The 20,137-nt window shown below is 45.6% G+C and overlaps 2 protein-coding genes across 6 annotated transcripts in view; one reads left to right on the top strand and one right to left on the bottom strand.

The window, feature by feature from the left end:
- Nucleotides 1-1,073: 1,073 nt before the first annotated feature.
- stx4 (syntaxin 4) lies at nt 1,074-6,715 on the bottom strand. Its single transcript, XM_070990287.1, has 10 exons — nt 6,518-6,715; nt 6,093-6,197; nt 5,624-5,723; nt 5,403-5,477; nt 5,249-5,319; nt 4,852-4,960; nt 3,825-3,898; nt 2,651-2,788; nt 2,459-2,569; nt 1,074-2,360 (listed from the first exon to the last, which is right to left on the bottom strand). Exons 1-10 carry the CDS (start codon nt 6,545-6,547, stop codon nt 2,280-2,282), a joined length of 894 nt encoding a protein of 297 aa, XP_070846388.1. The 5' UTR covers nt 6,548-6,715; the 3' UTR covers nt 1,074-2,279.
- A 1,558-nt stretch (nt 6,716-8,273) lies between these two features.
- LOC139349531 (rho GTPase-activating protein 44-like) overlaps nt 8,274-20,137 on the top strand; it is a 63,764-nt gene continuing 51,900 nt past the window's right edge. For all 5 annotated transcript variants that reach the window (XM_070990430.1, XM_070990429.1, XM_070990427.1 and 2 more), the window contains exon 1: nt 8,274-8,522. In XM_070990430.1, the coding sequence (XP_070846531.1) occupies nt 8,470-8,522 (53 nt within the window). In that variant the 5' untranslated portion in view covers nt 8,274-8,469. The remainder of the gene's footprint in view (nt 8,523-20,137) is intronic.

Here is a 20,137-nt window from a genome sequence, read left to right as displayed (position 1 = left end):
GAACTGATCTGTCAATGTGATCTTTGCTGCACTATGCTGGAGCTTGTCTTTGCTTGGGCCCCTTTTATTCATGTCTGTTTTTTCTGTTCGTTGGATTCATTTTTAAATCCAGCCTCGCATTTCTTTCTCATTTGCACATCTGATAACGTGGCCCTCGGCTTTGAGTACATCGTGGTGTAGTAATTTAACTTCAGTCGATTAATTGGTCCTTGGTACCTCACCATGTATCTCTGCAGTTGGAAAACGTATTAATTGAACTTGCAAATTGTCTGGAAGACGTTACCTCTTTTGCTTCTCGCCACAGACCTGCAGCAGAACAAATCCCAGTTTCTTTTTCCTAATCTTCCCAAAGGCAGTTACTGTCCACCCTGTCGTGTATTTATATCGAACGGGTGAGTAAACGTTGAAATTAAGAGTGCCTCTTTGGCCAAATGGGTTTGAACCTCAGATTGCCTTGTGAAGCACCTGAAGCAGGGGTGTTGAGCTTCTTTGTTATTTAAAGAAATCCAAACAGAAAAAAAAAGATACAACCCCCCTCCACCCCACCCCCCCCAATAAAATGTAAGAAAAGCACCCTGCGCATCAGAGCAACCAAATCCACATTTATTTTTCACCTGAATTTTTGCCACAATCGCTTCATTGCTCTTCGTTCATGTAAAGAAAAAAATACTTGGACAAAATATGTGAATAAAATTACTGGTACAGTTCCAGATGACTGTAAATTGTCGATTTACTTTTGGACTTGTCAAAGCTACTTTGAGCAAAGGTGATTTTTGGGGGGTGGGGGGGTGGGTAGTTTATGGTGATGGTCTTATTTTTGATTTGTCTCTCTTCATTTGTTGCATTCCTTTGATCCCTTGTAATTCCACATTGTTTTACTTGAAAAATTAAGACAATTACAGTTGAATAAAAAGACCAAAAATCATTAGTTGCCATTTTTCATTGTGTTGAAGTTTGTTAAATTTTGGGCGAATCGCAGGTTCGTGTCGCTTCGATGGGTGAAGCTTAACGAGGTGTGAAAATGCAATAAAGCCGATTCTAACGAGCAATCACTGAATGATCACAGACAAACAACAGTAAAACATGGCAGTATTTTATTTTAAAAACAAATTTATATTAAAATTAAGCTGTAATATTACACAGTAGCAGAGTCGCTGCTCGGCCGTTTCCAGAGCGGAGCAGGACTCCAAACCTTGAACACAAAAAGTTTTGGTTCATTTTTCTTTACAGATTTGTCACATTGTGGCGCTCAGCAGCTACTGTTCGTCTCTAAGTGGGTCTTCTGGTTTGTTAACGCCTCGCTGCTCCGGGACTTCGCACAACGTGACAAACAGGTGAAGAAAAATAAGATCTAATAAGAGAAGACGTGTCAGGCGAGGACACGCAGCCGGGAAACACTGGTGAGAGTTCAGACATGAAACAATAAAAAGTCCATCCCTTCTTGACGTTAGATGTTCAGAGGACATAAAGGAGAAGGCACCGTTTGAAGAGGAAAAACTGATTTCTTTGTGTGGCAGAACTTTCCTCGTAGCAGCTTAAACAACGCTTGAAATCATAAATACATACTGGTCGGACAAATAAAGGCGGGCATCGGGCCTTTTGCTGCGGGGCTGAAACACCGTCCTAAAATACGAAGGGGGGGGGCTGCTTCATGAAAAAAAAAAAAAACAGCTGTATTTACAGTTGTTTCATGTCGGCATTTTGAAACCACTTTTTAAAAATCATCTGCAAAAGAATCACCAGCAAAGTCAGTTATGTACAATGACATTAGTCTATTTAAGTGTGTATGCCTAAAAAAAAAAGCCCCGCTCTGCTACAGCAACACGACGACGCACAGTTTCCTGAGTACAGTGATCAGCGCCAGTGTGGGTTTCCATGCCGCATCGTGCTTTTGCTCAAGGCCGCTCGTTTCCTCTTTTTCGTGTCGCAGGGGAAGGAGCGCCGACGCGACGGCTCGCGAACGATCCTGGTGTTTGTGCTGCGGACCGGCATCTGGCTGGGGGGGCTCCACAAAGCGGCAGCGTGACCTCTGGAGCGGAGGTGGGGGTTAAGACGACAGAGAGCACATCTCTTCTTTAAAACAAAAGGCCCGTCTGGACGACTTGGAGGAAGACGAATGTGAAAGGCGTGTGGGGGAAAATGAGCAGGGGGATGATAACTGACAAAATCCACTGACTCCGTTCACCCGAGCATCCTGTGGGCTGAAACTATTTACATGAAAGGGGATTTCTGAACCCAGAACGTGCTTCTGCCTAACTAATTCACAACCGGCTCGGGTGTTAGGTGCCGAAGGTGGTGACCAATGAGATGACTAGGATGAGGATGAGGATGGCCAAACAGATGGCGATCCAAATCTTTTTCTGTTAAGAGAGACAAAAAGAGAGGAAACAGAATCAGGAGGGAACTTAAAGCCTCATTTCAGCGAGTCTTTAGGATCTGGAGTGAAACCACGTCGTACCTTTCGTGCTTTCTGCTGATACGTTACAGCTTTCTCCGTGTTCTCCTTCGCTCTCTCCACGTAGTCGGTGGATTGTTTGATGTTGTTTTCAATCTGGTTGACCATCTCCCCCTGCAGGACGCAAAAACTTCAAAATCAGCCTGGTCAAAAAACCCAAAGCAGCCCGAGAGGCCTGACCGGCGTGGGCTTTACCTGAGCCTCCACCTCCATGGCGAGGTACTGGAACATGTCGTGCAGGTCTCTGATGCTCCTCTCCAGCTTCAGGATCTCGTCATGCCGGGACTCGATCTCATTCAGAGCCTGCTTCGTAGCTTTAGCGTCGATCAGGATCTGTGCGACAGTGCAGACATTATGATGGTCACGAGGTTTCAGGGTTTCAGCTCAGATCAGTGGTGGACGAAGTAAAAGAACCAAATCAACCACGTACAAATACTCTGTTACAAGTACAAAAATATCATTAGCAGTTTAAGTATCAAAGGTAAAAGTACTTCTTCTGCAGTGTGAGCAGCAAATGACTGTTGATACGGAAGCCCTGAGAGGCAAATGGAAAAAAAAAACCATGCTGCTGATTGTTTTTCTGAGTCTGATTTTAACTGTTTTCTGTTTATGACTTCGGACCAGTTGAAAAAATGTATCATTGACTTAATATTTGGGTTAAAATGGACCCTTTCGTGATGTTTAGCAGGTGTCAGGGGGGCTTTCTTCTCCCATGTGTGGTGCACTCTTGCCTCTTGTGGCCAAAATGAGTATTACAACAACAAACAAAAAGGTTTTTCATTGTTATTCTTTTTTTTCATGTCTTCATAGATAAAGACAAAAAGAAAAAGTTTTGATTTTTTTTTTTTAAGTTTTTTAAGTTAAAAAATCATCCTGGAAAAACTTTGTTATTTCACAGCTTAAAAAAACAAAAGCAAAAACCATTTTTCACCTGTTCTTCAGTCAGAAACACAGATCAAATATAGAGAGTGGATCACCATATTGTTTCTCACTTGCCTCTCAGGGCTTCCGTAGCTCCAGGTGGAACTAGTTTTGACTACAGTACAGTAGTTTGTGTCTATGGCAGCAGGATTCTTCACGCTGTGAGCTACTGAGCCTCTACAGACTTCTCTAAAGGCTGCATGGGATTTCCTGTCGAACGCTTACCAGATCTGTCATCCAGTCTGAGTGATATGAGAAGCTACAACAGAGCAGATCTGTCAGCGTTTATACAGCCGACGTGAAGTCGCTGCTGCTGCTACATCTACCACCACCAGGTGGCGGAAGATGGCGCTCGCCTGCACTGTCGGTGTGTTTGGCTGCAGCAGGTGTTGTTGTGGTTTCATGCATCCAGTCACGGGTCGACGCCCTCCTTTCATCATGTACTCACATTCTGGGTGAAAACATCCGTCTGGCCGCTCTCCAGCATCGAATCCAGCTCTTCATCCGTCACGTTGGTCCCAGCTAAAGCGAGAAGATCGTTACGTCAGTGTCTCGGATGCAGGTCGTTCATCAAAACATCAAAAACAGTGAAACGCGCCCATCGAAATGTTGATTTACCTAATTCTGAATTCACTGTAATGAAACATCTGAGCTGACTTAAACCGTTAATCAACCATCAAAACAGCTGCCAATTAATCTCCTCTTATTCGACCAATCGTTGCAGCTCTGCGATCATGTGACCCCGTTCGAATCGAGTCACAGATGCTTTGAAGGTTTGTGTGAAGTTGCACTCCTGAGCTGCAGGTATTCGCTCCGCTTCCTGTTCACGTCTGTGAAGCTCGCACAGCAGAGAGCTTCAACCACACGTTTCCTGTTTCTGTGCCATCTCCAGCTGCTCAGCCAATAGGAACGCTGCAGCACTTTGGAAATAGACAGTTCTCAAACCCCGACCAGACTCCCAGCTGCTGATCTACAGGCGAACTCAAGCTTGTGTGCGTGAGAAGTTTAAGGTTAACTACGACTCCCAAGGTGCATTTCCACAAGAATCTAAAGACATAAAAACACACCTTCAGCTTTCAAATCTGCAAATCTTCAATTCAGCAAATACAACAACCAAGTGTTTCAAATTCACCGGCTTCTGTGACCGAGGCTCATGGGTACTGTAGTATTTTGAGGCAAAATGACCAAAACTTATATTTATAATGTTGTTAAAAAAGCTAGTCCTAATCTAAACTCACTGCATGTGTGTTTTCAGCCATTTAGAAATCATTCTGTAGTGCTTAGAAGTGACGAATAGGAGAGTTTGAACGTCTTTAGTAGAAAGTGAGACCGAGAAAGGAGAAGACATGTGACATGTCATGAGACAACCCGTGATGAGTCAAGCTCCCGTCCGGCAGGCTGAGACAGCAGCGAGGGGGGAAGTGATCAGCACAGCCGCAAACCCCCAAAGCCGCCGCCGCCCGTCACACACTCACTGATTTTGAGCTGCCTCTGTATCCGCTCCACGTTGCGGTCTCTGTACTGGGCCTGGATGGTGTTGCAGTGACCCATCAGCTCCACAAACTCCTTGGACAAGACGCCGTGCTGAGAGGAGGAGACGCTTTGGTCACTTTACTGCAGTTTCACTTTATAGCGGCTGAACGTTCAAAGCTTGAACTGAATCCAAAGATAAACTTGTGAAACTCAAACAGCTGTTTTCAGACTGAGCGGCCGAATGTTGTGAAAGCAGCTTTTTTCAGTTTCAGTTTACAGAAATAGTAAACAGAGTAAACAGCTGCAGAGGTTTGTCTGAGATTCACAGAGGGTCTGATGAGAAACTTCTTTAAAATCACTATGATTTAAGGCTGTAAAAGCAGAAGTTAAAGGGTCCACCTGTGTCCGCTGCATCCGAACGTTGATGGATACGTATTTTCCATCCTCGTCCCCCTTCTTTGATTCGATACCTGCGGAAAGAGAACGGACGAGCGTGAACGAAACAAACTCGACGAATGAACGGCGCCTTCACTCGTCGTCCGTCAGCACTCACTCTTCAGTTTTCTTTGGATCTGACCAGCCAGCGTTTTGATCTCCTCTCGAAGAGTCTGCAGCTCTTTCTTCATACCTGAACCGAGAGGAAGGCAACACATTCAGCACATCAGGAGAAGAAAAGACTACATTCACATGTTAGTGTCTACTTTGAAGACTGAAATCACTCAGATGTTTTTCTCTTCCTGTCAGCCATGTTTCGCTCTCGGCGAGCACACTTACTCTCCTCAGGCAGCGCCACACCCAGCACCGTTTTCTGCTTGTTCTCCAGTTCAGACACCATCCGTTTGAGATTGTGGAGCCCCTCGTGGATTTCATGCACCTAAAAATGGGGAAGACGTTGCAGTTTGGAAGGTTTTTTATTTTAAATGTCCATCATAATTTCCTACAAATTGCTTGTTTTGACGTATAAAGAATACAAACCCCAGAGATATTCAACTAACAATCACAGAGGATGAAGCAAATTCATGAAATTTGAGACATTTGATGGACTTTCAGAGCAGTAACACTGGCTTTTTAATGATGGCAGCTCAGTGCAAGGACACTGGGATTAGCAGACTGAGCTGTTGACAAAACAAAAGTGAGAAAGCAGCAACGTGTCAGACGAGACTGAGTCCATTAACCCTTTTTCTCAGTTTAACAAGTAAACAAACACGTTGCTTCACTCTTGCCTAAAATTAAGAGGCTCCACCTTTTTAAAGAAGGCTTCATTCTCCTTCTCCTCTTTGGCTGAAGAGGTTCCAGGTTTGATCATCAGCGCTTTGCCCTCCTCATCCTCATCTGAAGCTTCGGCATTCTGCAGTCAGGTTTGACAAAGACAAACAGAAAGTCAGTGTTTTCTGTCCATCTTCAGCTCCAGCAGCCGTGCCCTGTCCCGGCCTGACATATCCTGTGAGGAGAAAGGGCTGAAACGGAAGTCGGAGTTAAATGTCGCTAAAGTTGTAATTCAGGCACTCAAACCGTTAAACGTCGCTAATTTAATCACGTTTGCTCGTTTCCTTTCTTAGCAAACGTTGTCACAGTGAAGTTAACGGCCTTTAGCCGTTGGATGGAACTTGACAAAGTTAGCAAGCTAGCACGGAGCTGCTAACGTTAGCCGCTAACTTTTCCACTCACATTTCCTAATTCCTTCGTTCGGTCCCGCATTTTTCAGCCCGAAGCAGCCGGCCAGGTGTCAGGAACGCAACGACTCTCGGTCGAAGTAGGTGAAGTCGTTCCCGAGTAGAGAAACTAACCGTGAAAGCGGTAAACTTTCCTCTAATGTCATTCAACAAGTAAACTTCAGCAGCAACACTTCTTCTTCTGCTGATATCCAAAACATTGGCCGTAGACTCATCTGCGCCCCCTGTGACGGCGGGATGTAACTGCAGGGTGGGTGCGTAATTTCCGTAGTGGGAATTTCACAAACCAACATGTGAATACCCATTAATACGCTGCCATTTATATATATTGTGTTGTATCTGTCCCACTTCAATGTTAAATTTCTTAATTGGCTCTACAGTGAACTCGTATGTGTTCTCCATTCAGCTCTTTTACCGGGTAAGATGAAACATTAAATAAACATACACTCAATGAGCAGATTATTAAGTACAATAAATCATGTTAATATGACAATCCTGCAGTAAGTTATTCCTTCTTTAAGATTTTAATGAAAAAAAATCACAGATAATTCGAATACTTTGTTAGTGTCAGCAACACACAGTTTGTTGAAACTATCTGAGAGGTGTTAATTCAACTTTTAGTACTAAAACTGACCAATGAGTGTATATCATGACATTTTTCTGATGCTGGACAAACTGTTATTTGATTCTATGGCAAGATGGAAATGTGTGTTTTTGGCTGATTTAGTGAATTAAATGTCTAACAAATTAAGTCCTGCATAGGCAAGTTTAACTAAGTGTACCTAATAAACTGGACAATGACTGTATTATGATGCTGTGTGTGGGTGTAGACGGTGTCATCACTCCTGCAGATCAAACATGACTGAGTGTCATTCTGGACTTTAGCCACAAGATGGCGCTGTTTGCCTGCACAAACCTGCACCAAAGCCGACAAACACACCCAGTCACTCTGAAGTTTATATCAGGGATATTCAGGTGGAGCTTAACTGTACTTTGAAAATCTGTCATCAAGACTGAACTTCACAATGAAAATTCACCTGGATGGACAATAAAGCCTGCGTGGAAAATTAAAGTCCTTATGAATATTCAGCTCTGACATTCCCTCTTTGCAGGCTGTAAACAGACTGTCAGGCTGTGCGTCTGACATTTCTAACACATCTCCAGCACGTCAGATAATAAAGCTGCAGTAAACAACAATGAATCTCTTAAGCCAGTGGTTTCCAGCCTTTTTCACTGTACTTAAAGTATCAAAAGTAAAAGTATTCACTGTGCTAAATGGCCCATTTCAGTGTATTATGGATATATACATATATATATTTCAATAGATAGTTTTTATTTAAGTTATGTTTACAAATTAACATCACATCACATTTATCACGTTAATCGTGTGTTTTGTATGTAAAATTGAAGCAGCTGGAGTAGTTAAATAGACCTAAATGTATTGGAGTAGAAGTATTAAGTTGCATAAATTGGACATACTTCACTACAAGTACCTCAGAATTGTACTTAAGTAGGCTTACAGTATTTGAGTAAATGTTTTCGCTTATTTTCCTCCACTTTGAATCAGTAGAAACACAGCTGGAGGAACTTAAACTATAAAAACTTCAGTGAATTAAGAGCTGAAACCGCCCGCTGAGGCTCTGCGCAGGTCGAAGTAAACTACATATCCCATAATGCACCGGCGGGGAGCGGCGCGTCACCATCGAGCTGTCAGTGTTGGGGGAGAGAGGACTCGGTCCAGCATCTCTGGAGCAGCGGAGCGGAGCGGATGACAGAGAGTCCTCATCAGCAAAATGAGGCGGATTTAGCTCAATGTTTCCCCAAACTGGATGTTTAAAGACTGAACCTCCTCGCCTGCCGTAGATCAGCGCGGAGATCTGACTTTATTCCATCAATGAGATATGTGGAGTGGCTCTACCGCCCGGTGGTAACGCAGAAAAACACAAGATGAAGAAGCAGTTCAACCGAATGAGACAGCTCGCCAACCAAACAGTGGGCAGGTAAGAGCTGCAATTACGAAAAGACGCGTTTATGGTCGACACGGAGCTGGATGCGTGCTGCGTTCAGGGGCTCTGACTCAAACAGCCGAAGCCAGCTTACAGTATCCCGTCACTCAGGCGATGGGCTTTGGCTGCTCAGCTGGTTTGATTTGCACAAAGCATTAACTGTCAGCTGTAGGTCACAGTTGGCGGCGTGAACGTTGTGTGATTGATTGAGCCCAGCAGGGAGGAGCGTGTCCGCGCACAGACGAGCAGGGAGCGGACACGGTACCCCGGGAGCAGGGCTGCTGCCCGCTGACCGATAAAAGCGAAGGGTGGCCCCCGGGCACTCTGCAGGGGAGAGCCGGGAGACAGATCACCCAGGGCCGTGCATGTCTGCACTGACATCCAGTAAACATGTTTGTTTTTCCCTCTTTTAATCAGGGAAATGCGCCCTCCAGATCGCTCCAAATGTGATGGTTAGAGGGGATGAAATGTTCAAACATGGCATCCCATTCATTCCAAGGCAGAGCAATGGAAGTTTAATTTTATGACACAGCTGAGTAAAGAAGGATGCTGAGAAGATCGATATCACTCTCTAGTCTGTATCATTAATATGGAGCTAGACCCAGGAGACAGTTAGCGTAGCTTAGCATAAAGACTTGAAGCAGAGGGAAACAGGTAGCTGTGTTTACGATGAAAATGGGTTAAATGAACATGATGCAACATGTTGATTCCTGAGCATTAGAGGTTCTGACAGGGAAATGGAGCTAGGCTAGCTGTTTACCTTCATTTTCAGAGTTGATGCTAAGCTAAGCTAACTGTCTCCTGACTTCATATTTAGCGTACAGACACGAGAGTGGCATCACTCCTCTCATCCAGCGGTCAGCAAGGAATTGAATGATAATATTTCCCAAAATATTGAACCGTTTCTTTGAGATGAAAGTATTCAGACTTTGTTATTGATTTCACGTGACTATTAGCTAGTTTAACGCTAACTGTGAGTCCATGATGACACCAAGATTTCTGATGTAGGTATGTTTGCACTTAGCTGACAGAAAACCCAGCACATTGAATTATTTTGTTCAATGCACTCGCAGAGAAAGTTAAAGGGGCAGTATTCAGTGGCAGAGCGAGGTACATTTGGTGCATGATTAGATTTAATGGAAACCAAGGATTGAGCCTGGGGGAACTCCAATAGATGACAACAATTACAATAAAAACTGGTCACTCAAGTTTATATATGTTCATTCACCTGCGTCCTCAATACACGTGCATTTTAGTGTTTTTTCTGAGCGCTTGCATACTGTATGTGAATAATGTAGTAGCGATGTAGCTCCTGATTACTGTTAAATATGTTTGACCGCTGTTTGAGATTGGGACAATTCAGGGAGTTTTACAGATGTTTCTTTGGTACAAATGTTTATTGCACGAGTGGGACGAGCAGTTCTGGTTGGATGATTTATGTTGAAGGGGAGGAGGGTCCTCAACCTCTAACTACGCCCCCGGGGATGAAAGCTGTACCTGACAATTGTGGTGAAGTCAGAAATAACCCGGGAAATGACAGGTTGAATGCTCACAGACAAGCTAACTTTTGCTTTTTGGTGTCAAGCTTCAGAAAACCTTTTTTAGCACCTCACATGCTGTCACATACAAACACGCTGACAATTCACGGTTGATGAGTGTAGACGTGATTAATCCTCGTAAATCCTGACGCTGCGTGCGACGCTGCATCAGATAGTATGCAAATGTAAGAGCACCTCAGATGAATGTGCTGAAGTTTATGGGATTTCTTTGTTATCAGTGCGTCTGTTTTTCCTGCGAGGCTTGATGCTACAGATAAATCTAGAGTTTGTTAATCTCTGTCAGGACCTGAGGCTCGCTCAGCTAAACTCATGAACCATTTTGGCTCCCATAGTTTGAAAACAGGCCCCATATGCTTCTTTTATCTTGAAGCCACTTGATCCAAGCGGCTTCATGAGAGTATGGAAAGCAGTTTTCTGTGAGGAAGTTGCTTCAATCATCCTTGAGCCCTCAGGCCAGACTGGACGGTGCGGTGTTTAATGCAGCTTTGTCCTCAATAGGTGTTGTTAAGTCTTTGTGTCCTCGCTTTCTATTTGTCAACCCCACCCTTAGCTCGTAACTGAAAGTCAATGTCAACACTGCGCCTTTGGCAGTTTGGATCAAGTCTCGTTTAACCCTTCGTAATTGTTGCGTAACCTTCAAACAGAGCCGTCGCTGCGCTCCTCGCGGCTCAGTCAACCTCTGCAAACCCGTCAAAATCGGAGAACAGGTTGATTTGTAGCCTGTCACCGCCTGCAGAACTCGCTGCGGGTTTCTTATGGAGCATACATTGCTGAGGTGGCGTAAGCGCACTGTCACCTGTTTGTTTTGCCTGGCTGACAGCAGTAACTGACGATGCTGGCACGCTGAGAGGATTTCGTGTCAAGATATGTCGTTCCTCGCTCACCCACGCTCAGACTGCAGGCAGAGGCGCTGATACAAATCAATGAAAAAGGTATTACTGCAGCTAATGCCCAGCAGAGTGGACTTGGCAGAGGCAGCAGAAATCCCTGGAGGACGTTTAACCATTACCAAAAAATTACTGGAAATGTGCCTCGCTGGAGCTCGAAGGGACAAAAAACAGTAATGCACCCCAACAGATAAAAGCAACCAATTATTTGTCAGTATATAAATATAAAAATGTGTGTGTTTGTGAGCGCAAGGCCGGGCGCTTGTTTATTCCCCCTCATCTGCCTGAGAGCCGGAGCGCCGGAGCCCAGCGAGGCAGAACATCCCGGTAATGAGTTCTTACCTGTATCATAAGAGGCAGAACAGCAGGGGCAATTAGTCATATTTAGAGGGTAGAGCCTCCAACACGACGCCGCGCTGCTGGCCACGCAGGTAATTGGTGATATTTCCTCCATGACCTTGGTAGCCTGCATCACCTGGTTGGTGCTGAAGGTTGCGGGTTCCTTATGTCCTGCAGATTCAGGAATAATAATCCAGGTGTAATTTTTCTAGATGATGACGGTGTTTCATGATCATTTCTTCTGTAATAGCTGACTTTATTTAACCAGGTACATTGTTCCAGGTGAAAGGGAGCTTTTATGTTACTGCTGCCAGCCCAAATCTGGCACATAACACCCCAGTAAAACCAGTAAAACCACAGTGTATTCCTTCCACGCTTCAATTTTTGTGCGAACAATAACGTGCTAATTAGTGAGCTTTAGAGGTGCTGATAGGTGGATTCTGTCACACGTGGACAAGCTGAACTGGCTCTTTGCTCCCATAATGTTTAATTACTCCTCTATCTGTGCCTGCAAACCTTAATGGAAAACTGATCCCAGGTCTGATACACTCAGCCGAGCTTTGTGGCTGTATTTCACAGCATTTGTTTGCATGGTTATCTTCGAGTTTTGTCTCGTTTATGACAAAATGCTGCCTGTAAGCGTTTTGTGCTACGATGCACATCGTGTCCTGAAACACGGCGGCGACTTTTGGCACAAACAGCGAACTCTGCATGTGCCACAGTCTGGATTTAACCAGCCTGATATACGGTCATTCTGCAGTCTTGGTTTAATTATTTGATTTACAGCAGCAGGTAGAACCAAAAGAAGAACGGCGAGATGTTCATATAAAGCAGTATTTATGTGTTTTTAAAATACAGAGAGAAATAAACTGAGCTTCTACCAAATAACATTTATTATTATAATATGAGGCCTGTTCTTAAGATGTAATTCATTTCAGAATCTAATTCAATCCAATTGTTTTTCTCCATCAAGTGTATTTAAAACTTCCCCACATTTCCCAACACTCGTTTGCTTCACTCACATTTTCATTTCAGTCCAGAGATTCGATTGAAGGGAATGAAATTTAAAGCTCGGGGATATTTATCTGAGTTTTTTCTGCCTTTCCTTCGCATTAGAGCAACATTAGGAGCCTCTAAAACGCCCATCTGTCTTTATAGTTTTAGTCCGTGCCGAAAACGCACACATGAGCATCCTCAAACTAATGAAGCGTCTCCCTTCAGGGCGACGTTGCTGCATTGCTCCAGTTAAGGATATAGGTCAAGAGAGGTTCAGACACAGTTAAATTCATCTCTAAAACAGTCAGGCTGCACCATTAATCCTGCGTAATGCTGCGTGAACTGTGTGGCTGAATGAAAATGTGTAACTGTGAGCACAGCGAGGTTATGGCAGGAAGAGGACAGGCCTAATCCTCTATTGGCTCCGTCACTTCTGCTGCAGAGTATTTTTAACTCATCTCCTCATTCACATTTTTCTGTGTCGGTGATAAAGGCGCCCGTTATTTGACTGTGGACGGAAAAGTGTCTTAATAAGGAAAGAGATGTTAGTCCAGGTTCAGCGAAGGAAGCCGAAGAATGCCAAGGTGAGATAAAGACATGTTGGAAAATGGAGGTCCAATCTCCATCAACAGGCGAGGAAATTGTTTGTCAGCGTTCAGGCTGCAGGCACAACGTATTGTTTGTATGTGCTAAAACCATTATCAGCTGTCAGCGCGTTAGCTTTGGTGACTGACGAGAGCTCAGTAAATTGGAGTTTTTTTTCACAGAAAAAAAACAGGCATGCCCGTAATGGCGTCATTATTTGTGGTTATTAATTTCATGCATTATTGTTTCCCCGTCATATTCTGGGCTGCAGGAACAAATGGTGACTTTCTGATTGATGGCTGGACCTGTGAGCAGAGACTCTTGTGGTTTGGAGCCGTCGACGCCGGGCTTGCTCGTTGCTCTCGGCCTCTCCTCGGAGAAACCTGAGGAAGAGCTCGCGTCGAGCTGCGGCTGCTCGGCTTTACGGGACGCCGTGTCAGCGGGAGGGATGAAGACGGGCTGTGCTGCCCTGCGGCGGCCCTGACAGGCTCACGGGCCTCTGCTCCTGTCTGTGACACGGTTTAATCTGTCGGCCGAGTCGCTGCTGCTCGGAGCGGGAAGCCCAACAGTTTGATGCTGAGATTCATGGAAGAAGATGCTTAAAACAGTGTCTGCACAGGTTCTTCGACGCGGATCGAACACAGGCACTCACAGCATGGCTGAATCCAAACGTGCACCCTCTCTGGAACCTTGACGTGCTAATCGTCGTCGCGTTAAGTCTGCAAGAGCGCCGGACCACGAGGGGATAAAATGCACCAAGACCTCACTTGTGTCCAAAGATGTCAACAACATCCTGCAACCTCCGTCCTTCCTGAACCTTGCTGTAGCTTCTGGGTGCAGATATTGTAAAAAGGGAGAAATTAAAAGAAACGTCGGCACTGAATCGTCATCATCGTACAGTTTTGATGCGCTGCTCTGCTCATAGAGTTGATGTGAAGTCGTTTTCTTCTTATTTTGCAACCTCTGGGCAGTGGGCTTGTAGCCCCCCAGCCAATAGCAGCGCGCAGACAGGAGGAGGGGGCAAGTTTGAATATTTCCAAATAGTGACAGACAGTTCCTCCATAGTGCACCTTTAACTCTGTTGACGATAACAATTTACAGCACGGCAGGTTGATGTCCTGATTCTTAACTTCGCCTGCAAAGATCCGATTGGCTTGATGTCAGTGAACGCACCACCAGCCCTGTTTGAATCACTGGGAGTGACAGAGACAGATGATGTTCGACATGCAAAACTTTCCTTCTGCATGAACATGAACACAGATAATTATGATCAAATGACATCAAATGAGGATTGTGGACAAACACAAACAATATTCAACAAAACAACGACAACAAAATTCACCACGACATCAATAAAGTATTCATTCAAAACATGGCACATGGGACCTCCTAGCTGTCCTAGCCTGTAGATTAGAATCATTATTTATTTTATTTCACGTTGGCTTGATTATTCGTGGATTTGGACAGCACTTGTGGACTTTCCTGGACTGTGAGTCTGCAGGAAAAGTGCAGACATTTGGATTCAGCCGCTGTGTCAGTGCAGTTTGTGGACACTGGAGTCCTCATGGGTGCTAAATCCAGTCTTGTATCCCCAGCAGTCCCTGACCTCCTGCTGCCCGGGCGTCTCACGGGTGGCGCTGCACACACTCTTCTGTCATGACCCTGTTGACGGCCCATCAATGCTGAGCTGCAGTGTGTTGTTCCTGAAGAGAGATTACCCATTTGGCTTCCTCTTAGCTACAAATGAGGAGCTCCTGTGCTGCATATATACATGAGATTAGCATAAATGGCTCCACAGAGGTGGACATAAATTAAGCCGGTCTTTTTATTTTACTGCCCTCGACTGTCGGACCATGCAGCTGAAAGTTAATGAACCCATTTGTCAGACATGGTGCTCTATGTGCATGCGTGCTAATTCCAACAGCATCCTCAGGATTTGATAATTGATTGCCCTTTATGTGCAGCATAATTAGCATCCAAAGAGAGGTTACTTTACGCGCTGAATACAGTGGGAATATGCCGTCCTAGCAGCTAAATGAAATCATTTAGGTTAGTATTAATGCTCGCCTGCTCTCTGTGTGGCTGCCACAAGCTGCTCAGGGTGAAAAGATGAAGAGGAGACGCGGCGAGCGTGGCATGGATGACATTTTGTTTACAGTGTGAAGCGTTGCATCTCTTCAGGCTCCTCTGATGTGTTGATTCGCAGCGGATGGGGGAGGATTTACAATGAGGCATTGCTGTCACACATGAGCTCTGCTCTACCTGCGTGTGTGCGTGAATGTATGAAAAGTGAGGGTCTAAGTGTGTGTGCGGGGTGTCCGAGTCCTCCTCGTTCATCACGATGAGAGTGCGTTAATGAGGGATTCCTGCAGGCGGCTGGAAGCGAAGCCGGCCTGCTAGCGATGAGAGACGCAAGCAGCCAGCTGGAGCGATGAGGGAAAGCACACAGACGGGAATGATTCAATATTTAGGAAAATATCCATATCTGCTTTCCTTTCAAGAGTGACAGGATGTCTGTGAGGACGTGGTTAGCTTAGCTTAGCATAAAGACTGGAAAAAGGAATTAGACAATTACACTTTAAAGTTCATCATGTAGTTGATTTAAAGAGGAACTCAGCTGATTTTTCACAGTCTGTCACAGGTGTAGTACCACCGCATATGTTAAAAAAAAGCTGTATGAAGCCTTTTGTGGCTCCAGCTGCAGCAAAACCTCAAGTGATGTCACTTGAGTCCACATGGGTTGAGGCTGAAGACTACGAGAGAAATCTGGGGGTGTTGGAGAGAAGTGAGCTCTGACGTCCACCTCGTCTCTGACCGAGGCTAGCAGCTCGATGCTACGTTAGCTGCTACTAGCGTGACACACCTGAATCTCAGACCAAAGTGTTGGTGGACAAGTTGCATTGTGGGTAATGTAGGCCCAAGGTTTGGACAAGGAAGGAGAACAATCAAAAAGACGATGTTCTGGTTCTGCTGCGTTTTCATCCTTTCTTTGGTCTAATTTCTGCCATCGTCTTTGCTCCTGCTTGGATTGGCTCTTCAGAAAGTCGTGAGCTCGACAGACTCTGTTTGAGCCTCGCGTGCTCATGTACCTGCCTCTCCTGGGTTTTCACGTCCTCTGCAGCGTCTCTGTCCTCCAGTGTAAACTTTCCTCTGTGAGAGCGCAGCACGTTCTGAAATGAAGCTCTACCCTGAAGGTAATCAGCACAGAATGATGATGAGGAGGGTCTTTCTTCCTCTGAATGGACAGTGGCTGAGGTGTGTGCTACACTCACAGCAGTGGATCATGTTTCAGATTTAATTACTTAATGGGTTCATAATCCTGTAGATTTTGGCTGAAAAGAGGACTAAAATAGCAACGCTGACATGTTCTCTGTCTGTCAGGGTTGTTCTGGGACGTCAGGTTTTTGGGTGAAAGCGAGGGAGTCAATAAGGGAGATGTCACTGCCAGTGGAGCGTTACTGAAGCCGCTGGAGTGCGATGATGGAGACGCCGCTTTGGCTCGTTGCTGAACGACCGTGGAGCCGACAGACAGATTACCCAGCGTCCTCGGCGCTGCGGCTGCTCATGACAGCGTGGCATTTAGCAACAAGTTCTGCTTATTTACCAAGTTTGGAAATCAATCAACAGGATGTCACTGAGCCGCCAGTTCACTCACCGAAACACAGAAGCAGGGAGGGGGGCTGACAGCAGGGAGGGGGGGCTGACATCTTTAAAGTCTATGTCAGCCTTTACCTTAAAACATCCAGAGTTTGACTGAGAATAATATTTATTATGTTACAGAGAATTGTCTATATTAGATTACCATATTCATCAGATACTTACAGGTGGTCAGTCGTGGTAGAAGTACTGAGTTTTAGTGAAAGTAGCAATACTACAGTGTAGAAATACTATGTTAGAACACTGTATATATTATATCTTTGGATTATCTTTGCTTTATAGAATATTATTTGAGGTTTTTTTGTGTATAAATACACTCATTACATTACATATATGTATAGGATGTGTTTTGTAAATTGTTGAAGGTGGCAGAGTTGAAATGTTATAGGAATACTACAGTACAGGCAGCAGTGCGTCTGTATGATCCTCTTGTGGCTGCATGTTGCTGCTCGTCACTGATCATGACGGTGGCACTCATCTACAGAGTATATAGGCCACAAAATAGTTTAGTTCAGCACCACAGATTGATCAATACCCAGGTAGACCAGGAGGATCAGTCAATCAGACAGACCTGACGAACATATTCAACTAAACAACCCCTCTGTAGTGTCTCTATTAGGGGATTGGGGGGGGGGGGTGGCAGCTTAACCAGGGGGATGCATTTTGAATTGCAGACTTGAGTAAAGTTACGTAAGTCGTTGGAGGCTTGGATCGAGGCTTTGATGACGCTGCCGTTCGCTATTCTTAGCAGTTCATTTTGCCAGCACTTTAAGGACGGTCGTGAGAAACGTCTCCGCATTCTTAACGCTTTGGCTTTGACCTACAGACGCAGAGCAGATTTTAAAATCAGGATCAAGCCTCTTAGTGGACTCTCTGCTGGCTCACGGTCTGTCCGGCGGCGCGTTCACATGCTGAGGATGCTGACTGTACGCAGTCACAAGGACGAGCAGCAGCACAGTGCTGTGCGCGATGATAACACAGCCTAAGAAGACCATTAAGCTCAATCAGCACGTCTGTGACTCAGTCTCAACAAAACAGAACATTGTGTCTTTCTGGTGTTTTGTCCAGCGCTTGTCCTGAACGTCGTAAACTGAATGTCTTTGGGTTTGAACTGTCGGTCGTACAAAACGTTTTAAAGATTTTAAAGGCTCTGGGAAACTGTGATGGACATTTTCACTGTTTCCTGACATTATATTGACCAAACATTCAAACACTTTATTGTAAAATAATGACAATAACTAGTAGCTCTACTGGTGGCCAAAAGTATGTGGACACCAGATGTGCTGCTTCTGGTTTCAGGCTTTCATCCAGAGTTTGGAGGCTGGCTGCAGGGATTTGCTCCCATTCAGCCATGGGAGCGTCAGTGAGGTCCAACGCTGATGCTGGGTGATCAGGTCTGGCTCACAGTCGGTGATCCAGTTCATCCCAGAGGTGCTGGATGGGGTTCAGTTCGAGAGGAGGATATTTCGTCTGAAATATCTTTGTTTTGTGGGCTTGTAGCATCAATATGACGCTTAATTTGAACTAAGTGGCCCAGATTGAAAATCCAGACATTTAACACCAACACGCATGACGACAGACAAGACCACGAGTGTGTATGTGACCACATGGCGTCCCGTGACACACCCGTGTTACCAGCACTGCTGTCGCTGACGTCACCCACCCAGGCCGGACCAGACTCCACCTTTCCTGTGAGTCGAACGCCCACCGCCGCTGAGCTGTCCTGGAAACATTAGCTCAGCTGTGACAGGGTCCCACCTCGCTTTAAAAACAGCCCGCGGCCTCTGGGGACTGTTAAAACCCCCTCAGAGGGCTTCATCGCCATGCGAGCAGAGCCTGGACGGGACAGGAAATGACATCACGGGCGGGGGGATAACACTCCCACAGCTCCTGCAGTGTTTTCTCTCTTGTAATGGACTCTAATTTGGAGCCCGTTCTGGAATTTTAATTCCACTCCAGCGGCCGCATGTGTGCAGAGACGCTGATGTCTCATTCAGAGCTGCCAAGTGAGGTCCCAGAGAAAACACACCGCGTCAACATCCCGCGTTTCCCCGACGCGGACGGGAGCGCTCATGTTGGTGAGGGACGAGGCGGTCCGAGGCGGCCATGAGTAAACATTTCTAAACTGTAATGGAGTGCAGCTTGACGCCGTGGAGCCGCTGAAGAGGCGAGGCGGGAGGCAGCGACACGGCGTGAGGTGAAAGGGACAGGTGCACGCCGCTGTTCCCGAAACAACAGGAAGTCAGCGGAGTTTAGCACACTGATTTGGAACGCTGCTGCAGCTCAACGAGGCAATTAAGGCACTTTAAAACCCTCGGCTGATTGCTGCAATTTGCATCCAGAATCTTCTCCTGACAGTCAGATCACATATCTTCACATATCGTGACTCATCCTGCAGATACCATTATTCCCAGTGGAAATAATCATGAATGAATGTCTGTAATCTGCTCCAGAGAATATGAGAATATGCTTGTTTTTAAGATTTCTACAGTATCAGAGTAATCCAGTGATAGTGATCCATACATCTGTGGGATCTACTTAAAGCCAGTTCGGCTCTCTTTAAATGGTGCCAGTTTGCCAAATTGCCCTCACCCGGGCGTCTGGATCCTGTCCTCTGTTGTGGAGCACATTGGAGACGACGGTTAAATTCTCCCACTCAGCTGATCTCACATCACTGAAATCACCAGTTGAGCCGATGGAGCGGAGAAGCCGTCCTCGTTATTTACACATTATCTCGTGTAGCCGGCTCGCTCACAAAGAGCCAGACTCGTTCATTTCCCGCTGTAATGGGAAAGATTTCTCCCTCCTCTGTTGTTGCTCCCGTCTGCCTCAGCTCGTTTGTCTTCAGAGAGATGTTTCACTTCCTGCAGTGAGAGGCTCTGGCCTGCGCAGCCTCTCGGCGGAGGCTGATTGAGACGTCGCAGACACGGGGAAACGATGCAGCCGGCGTTGCTCTCGCTCTCCGGGTTCATTTCTTCAGTCAAACAGAATGATTCGTGGATAATTGAAAGGGAAAGGGTTGTTATTATTGCAGATATTACACATGGTTTCAGATCCAAAGACTAATTTCTACGCTGAAATGAAACTGTGTGTTTGTGTGGTCGTTTGTGTCGTTTCCTGCACTGATAATACATCTTGGTCATAACAGTATGAGCTGCTCAGCGGGTGGAAATGTGGCCTGGTGGCTCTGCATGTCACTCAGGATCAACAAGAGTCTGATAAGCTCTGATTTGCCTCCTGGTCATCTTCTTCTTGGTGAACTCTGAAGGAACTTTTCTAATCAGGCCACTTTAAGATGTTTAGTGGGGTCTTTAGATGTTTAGTCTGACGTGGCATCAGGTAGAAACGTCCAGCTGTTTGAAGGTGTGGCCTGACAGCAGCTGCGTCAGCCTCCTCCGCCGTACCTGCTGCCATGTTTCCACCTCTCCTATCTGTGTCTGTTAAACTTTAATGGGAAGTCAAACCCTCGGAGCTCAGGTGTCACTGTCACTGCCTCGCCAACTGGTGTGAGATGAAGGCCAAGGGTGAAGAGGACAACTCTGTGTCGTCATCCCCCCAGAATTTCAAACCATCGTGACTGTGAGTC

This window comes from Chaetodon trifascialis, chromosome 21 (genome assembly GCF_039877785.1).
Source record: "Chaetodon trifascialis isolate fChaTrf1 chromosome 21, fChaTrf1.hap1, whole genome shotgun sequence".
In the NCBI taxonomy this organism is placed as follows: domain Eukaryota; kingdom Metazoa; phylum Chordata; class Actinopteri; order Chaetodontiformes; family Chaetodontidae; genus Chaetodon; species Chaetodon trifascialis.
Note: the sequence above shows the minus strand (reverse complement) of the source record. Positions and strands in the feature narration are given on the sequence as shown.

What these genes read in the sequence shown, in the direction of transcription:
- stx4 (XM_070990287.1), bottom strand. Translation starts at nt 6,547, where the DNA reads ATGCGGGACCGAACGAAGGAATTAGGAAAT. An exon ending in TTCGGATGCAGCGGACACAG is followed by an intron (nt 4,961 to 5,248) that starts GTGGACCCTTTA and finishes TCCTCCTCTCAG; the next exon opens with CACGGCGTCTTGTCCAAGGA. An exon ending in CCATGGAGGTGGAGGCTCAG is followed by an intron (nt 2,570 to 2,650) that starts GTAAAGCCCACG and finishes TGCGTCCTGCAG; the next exon opens with GGGGAGATGGTCAACCAGAT.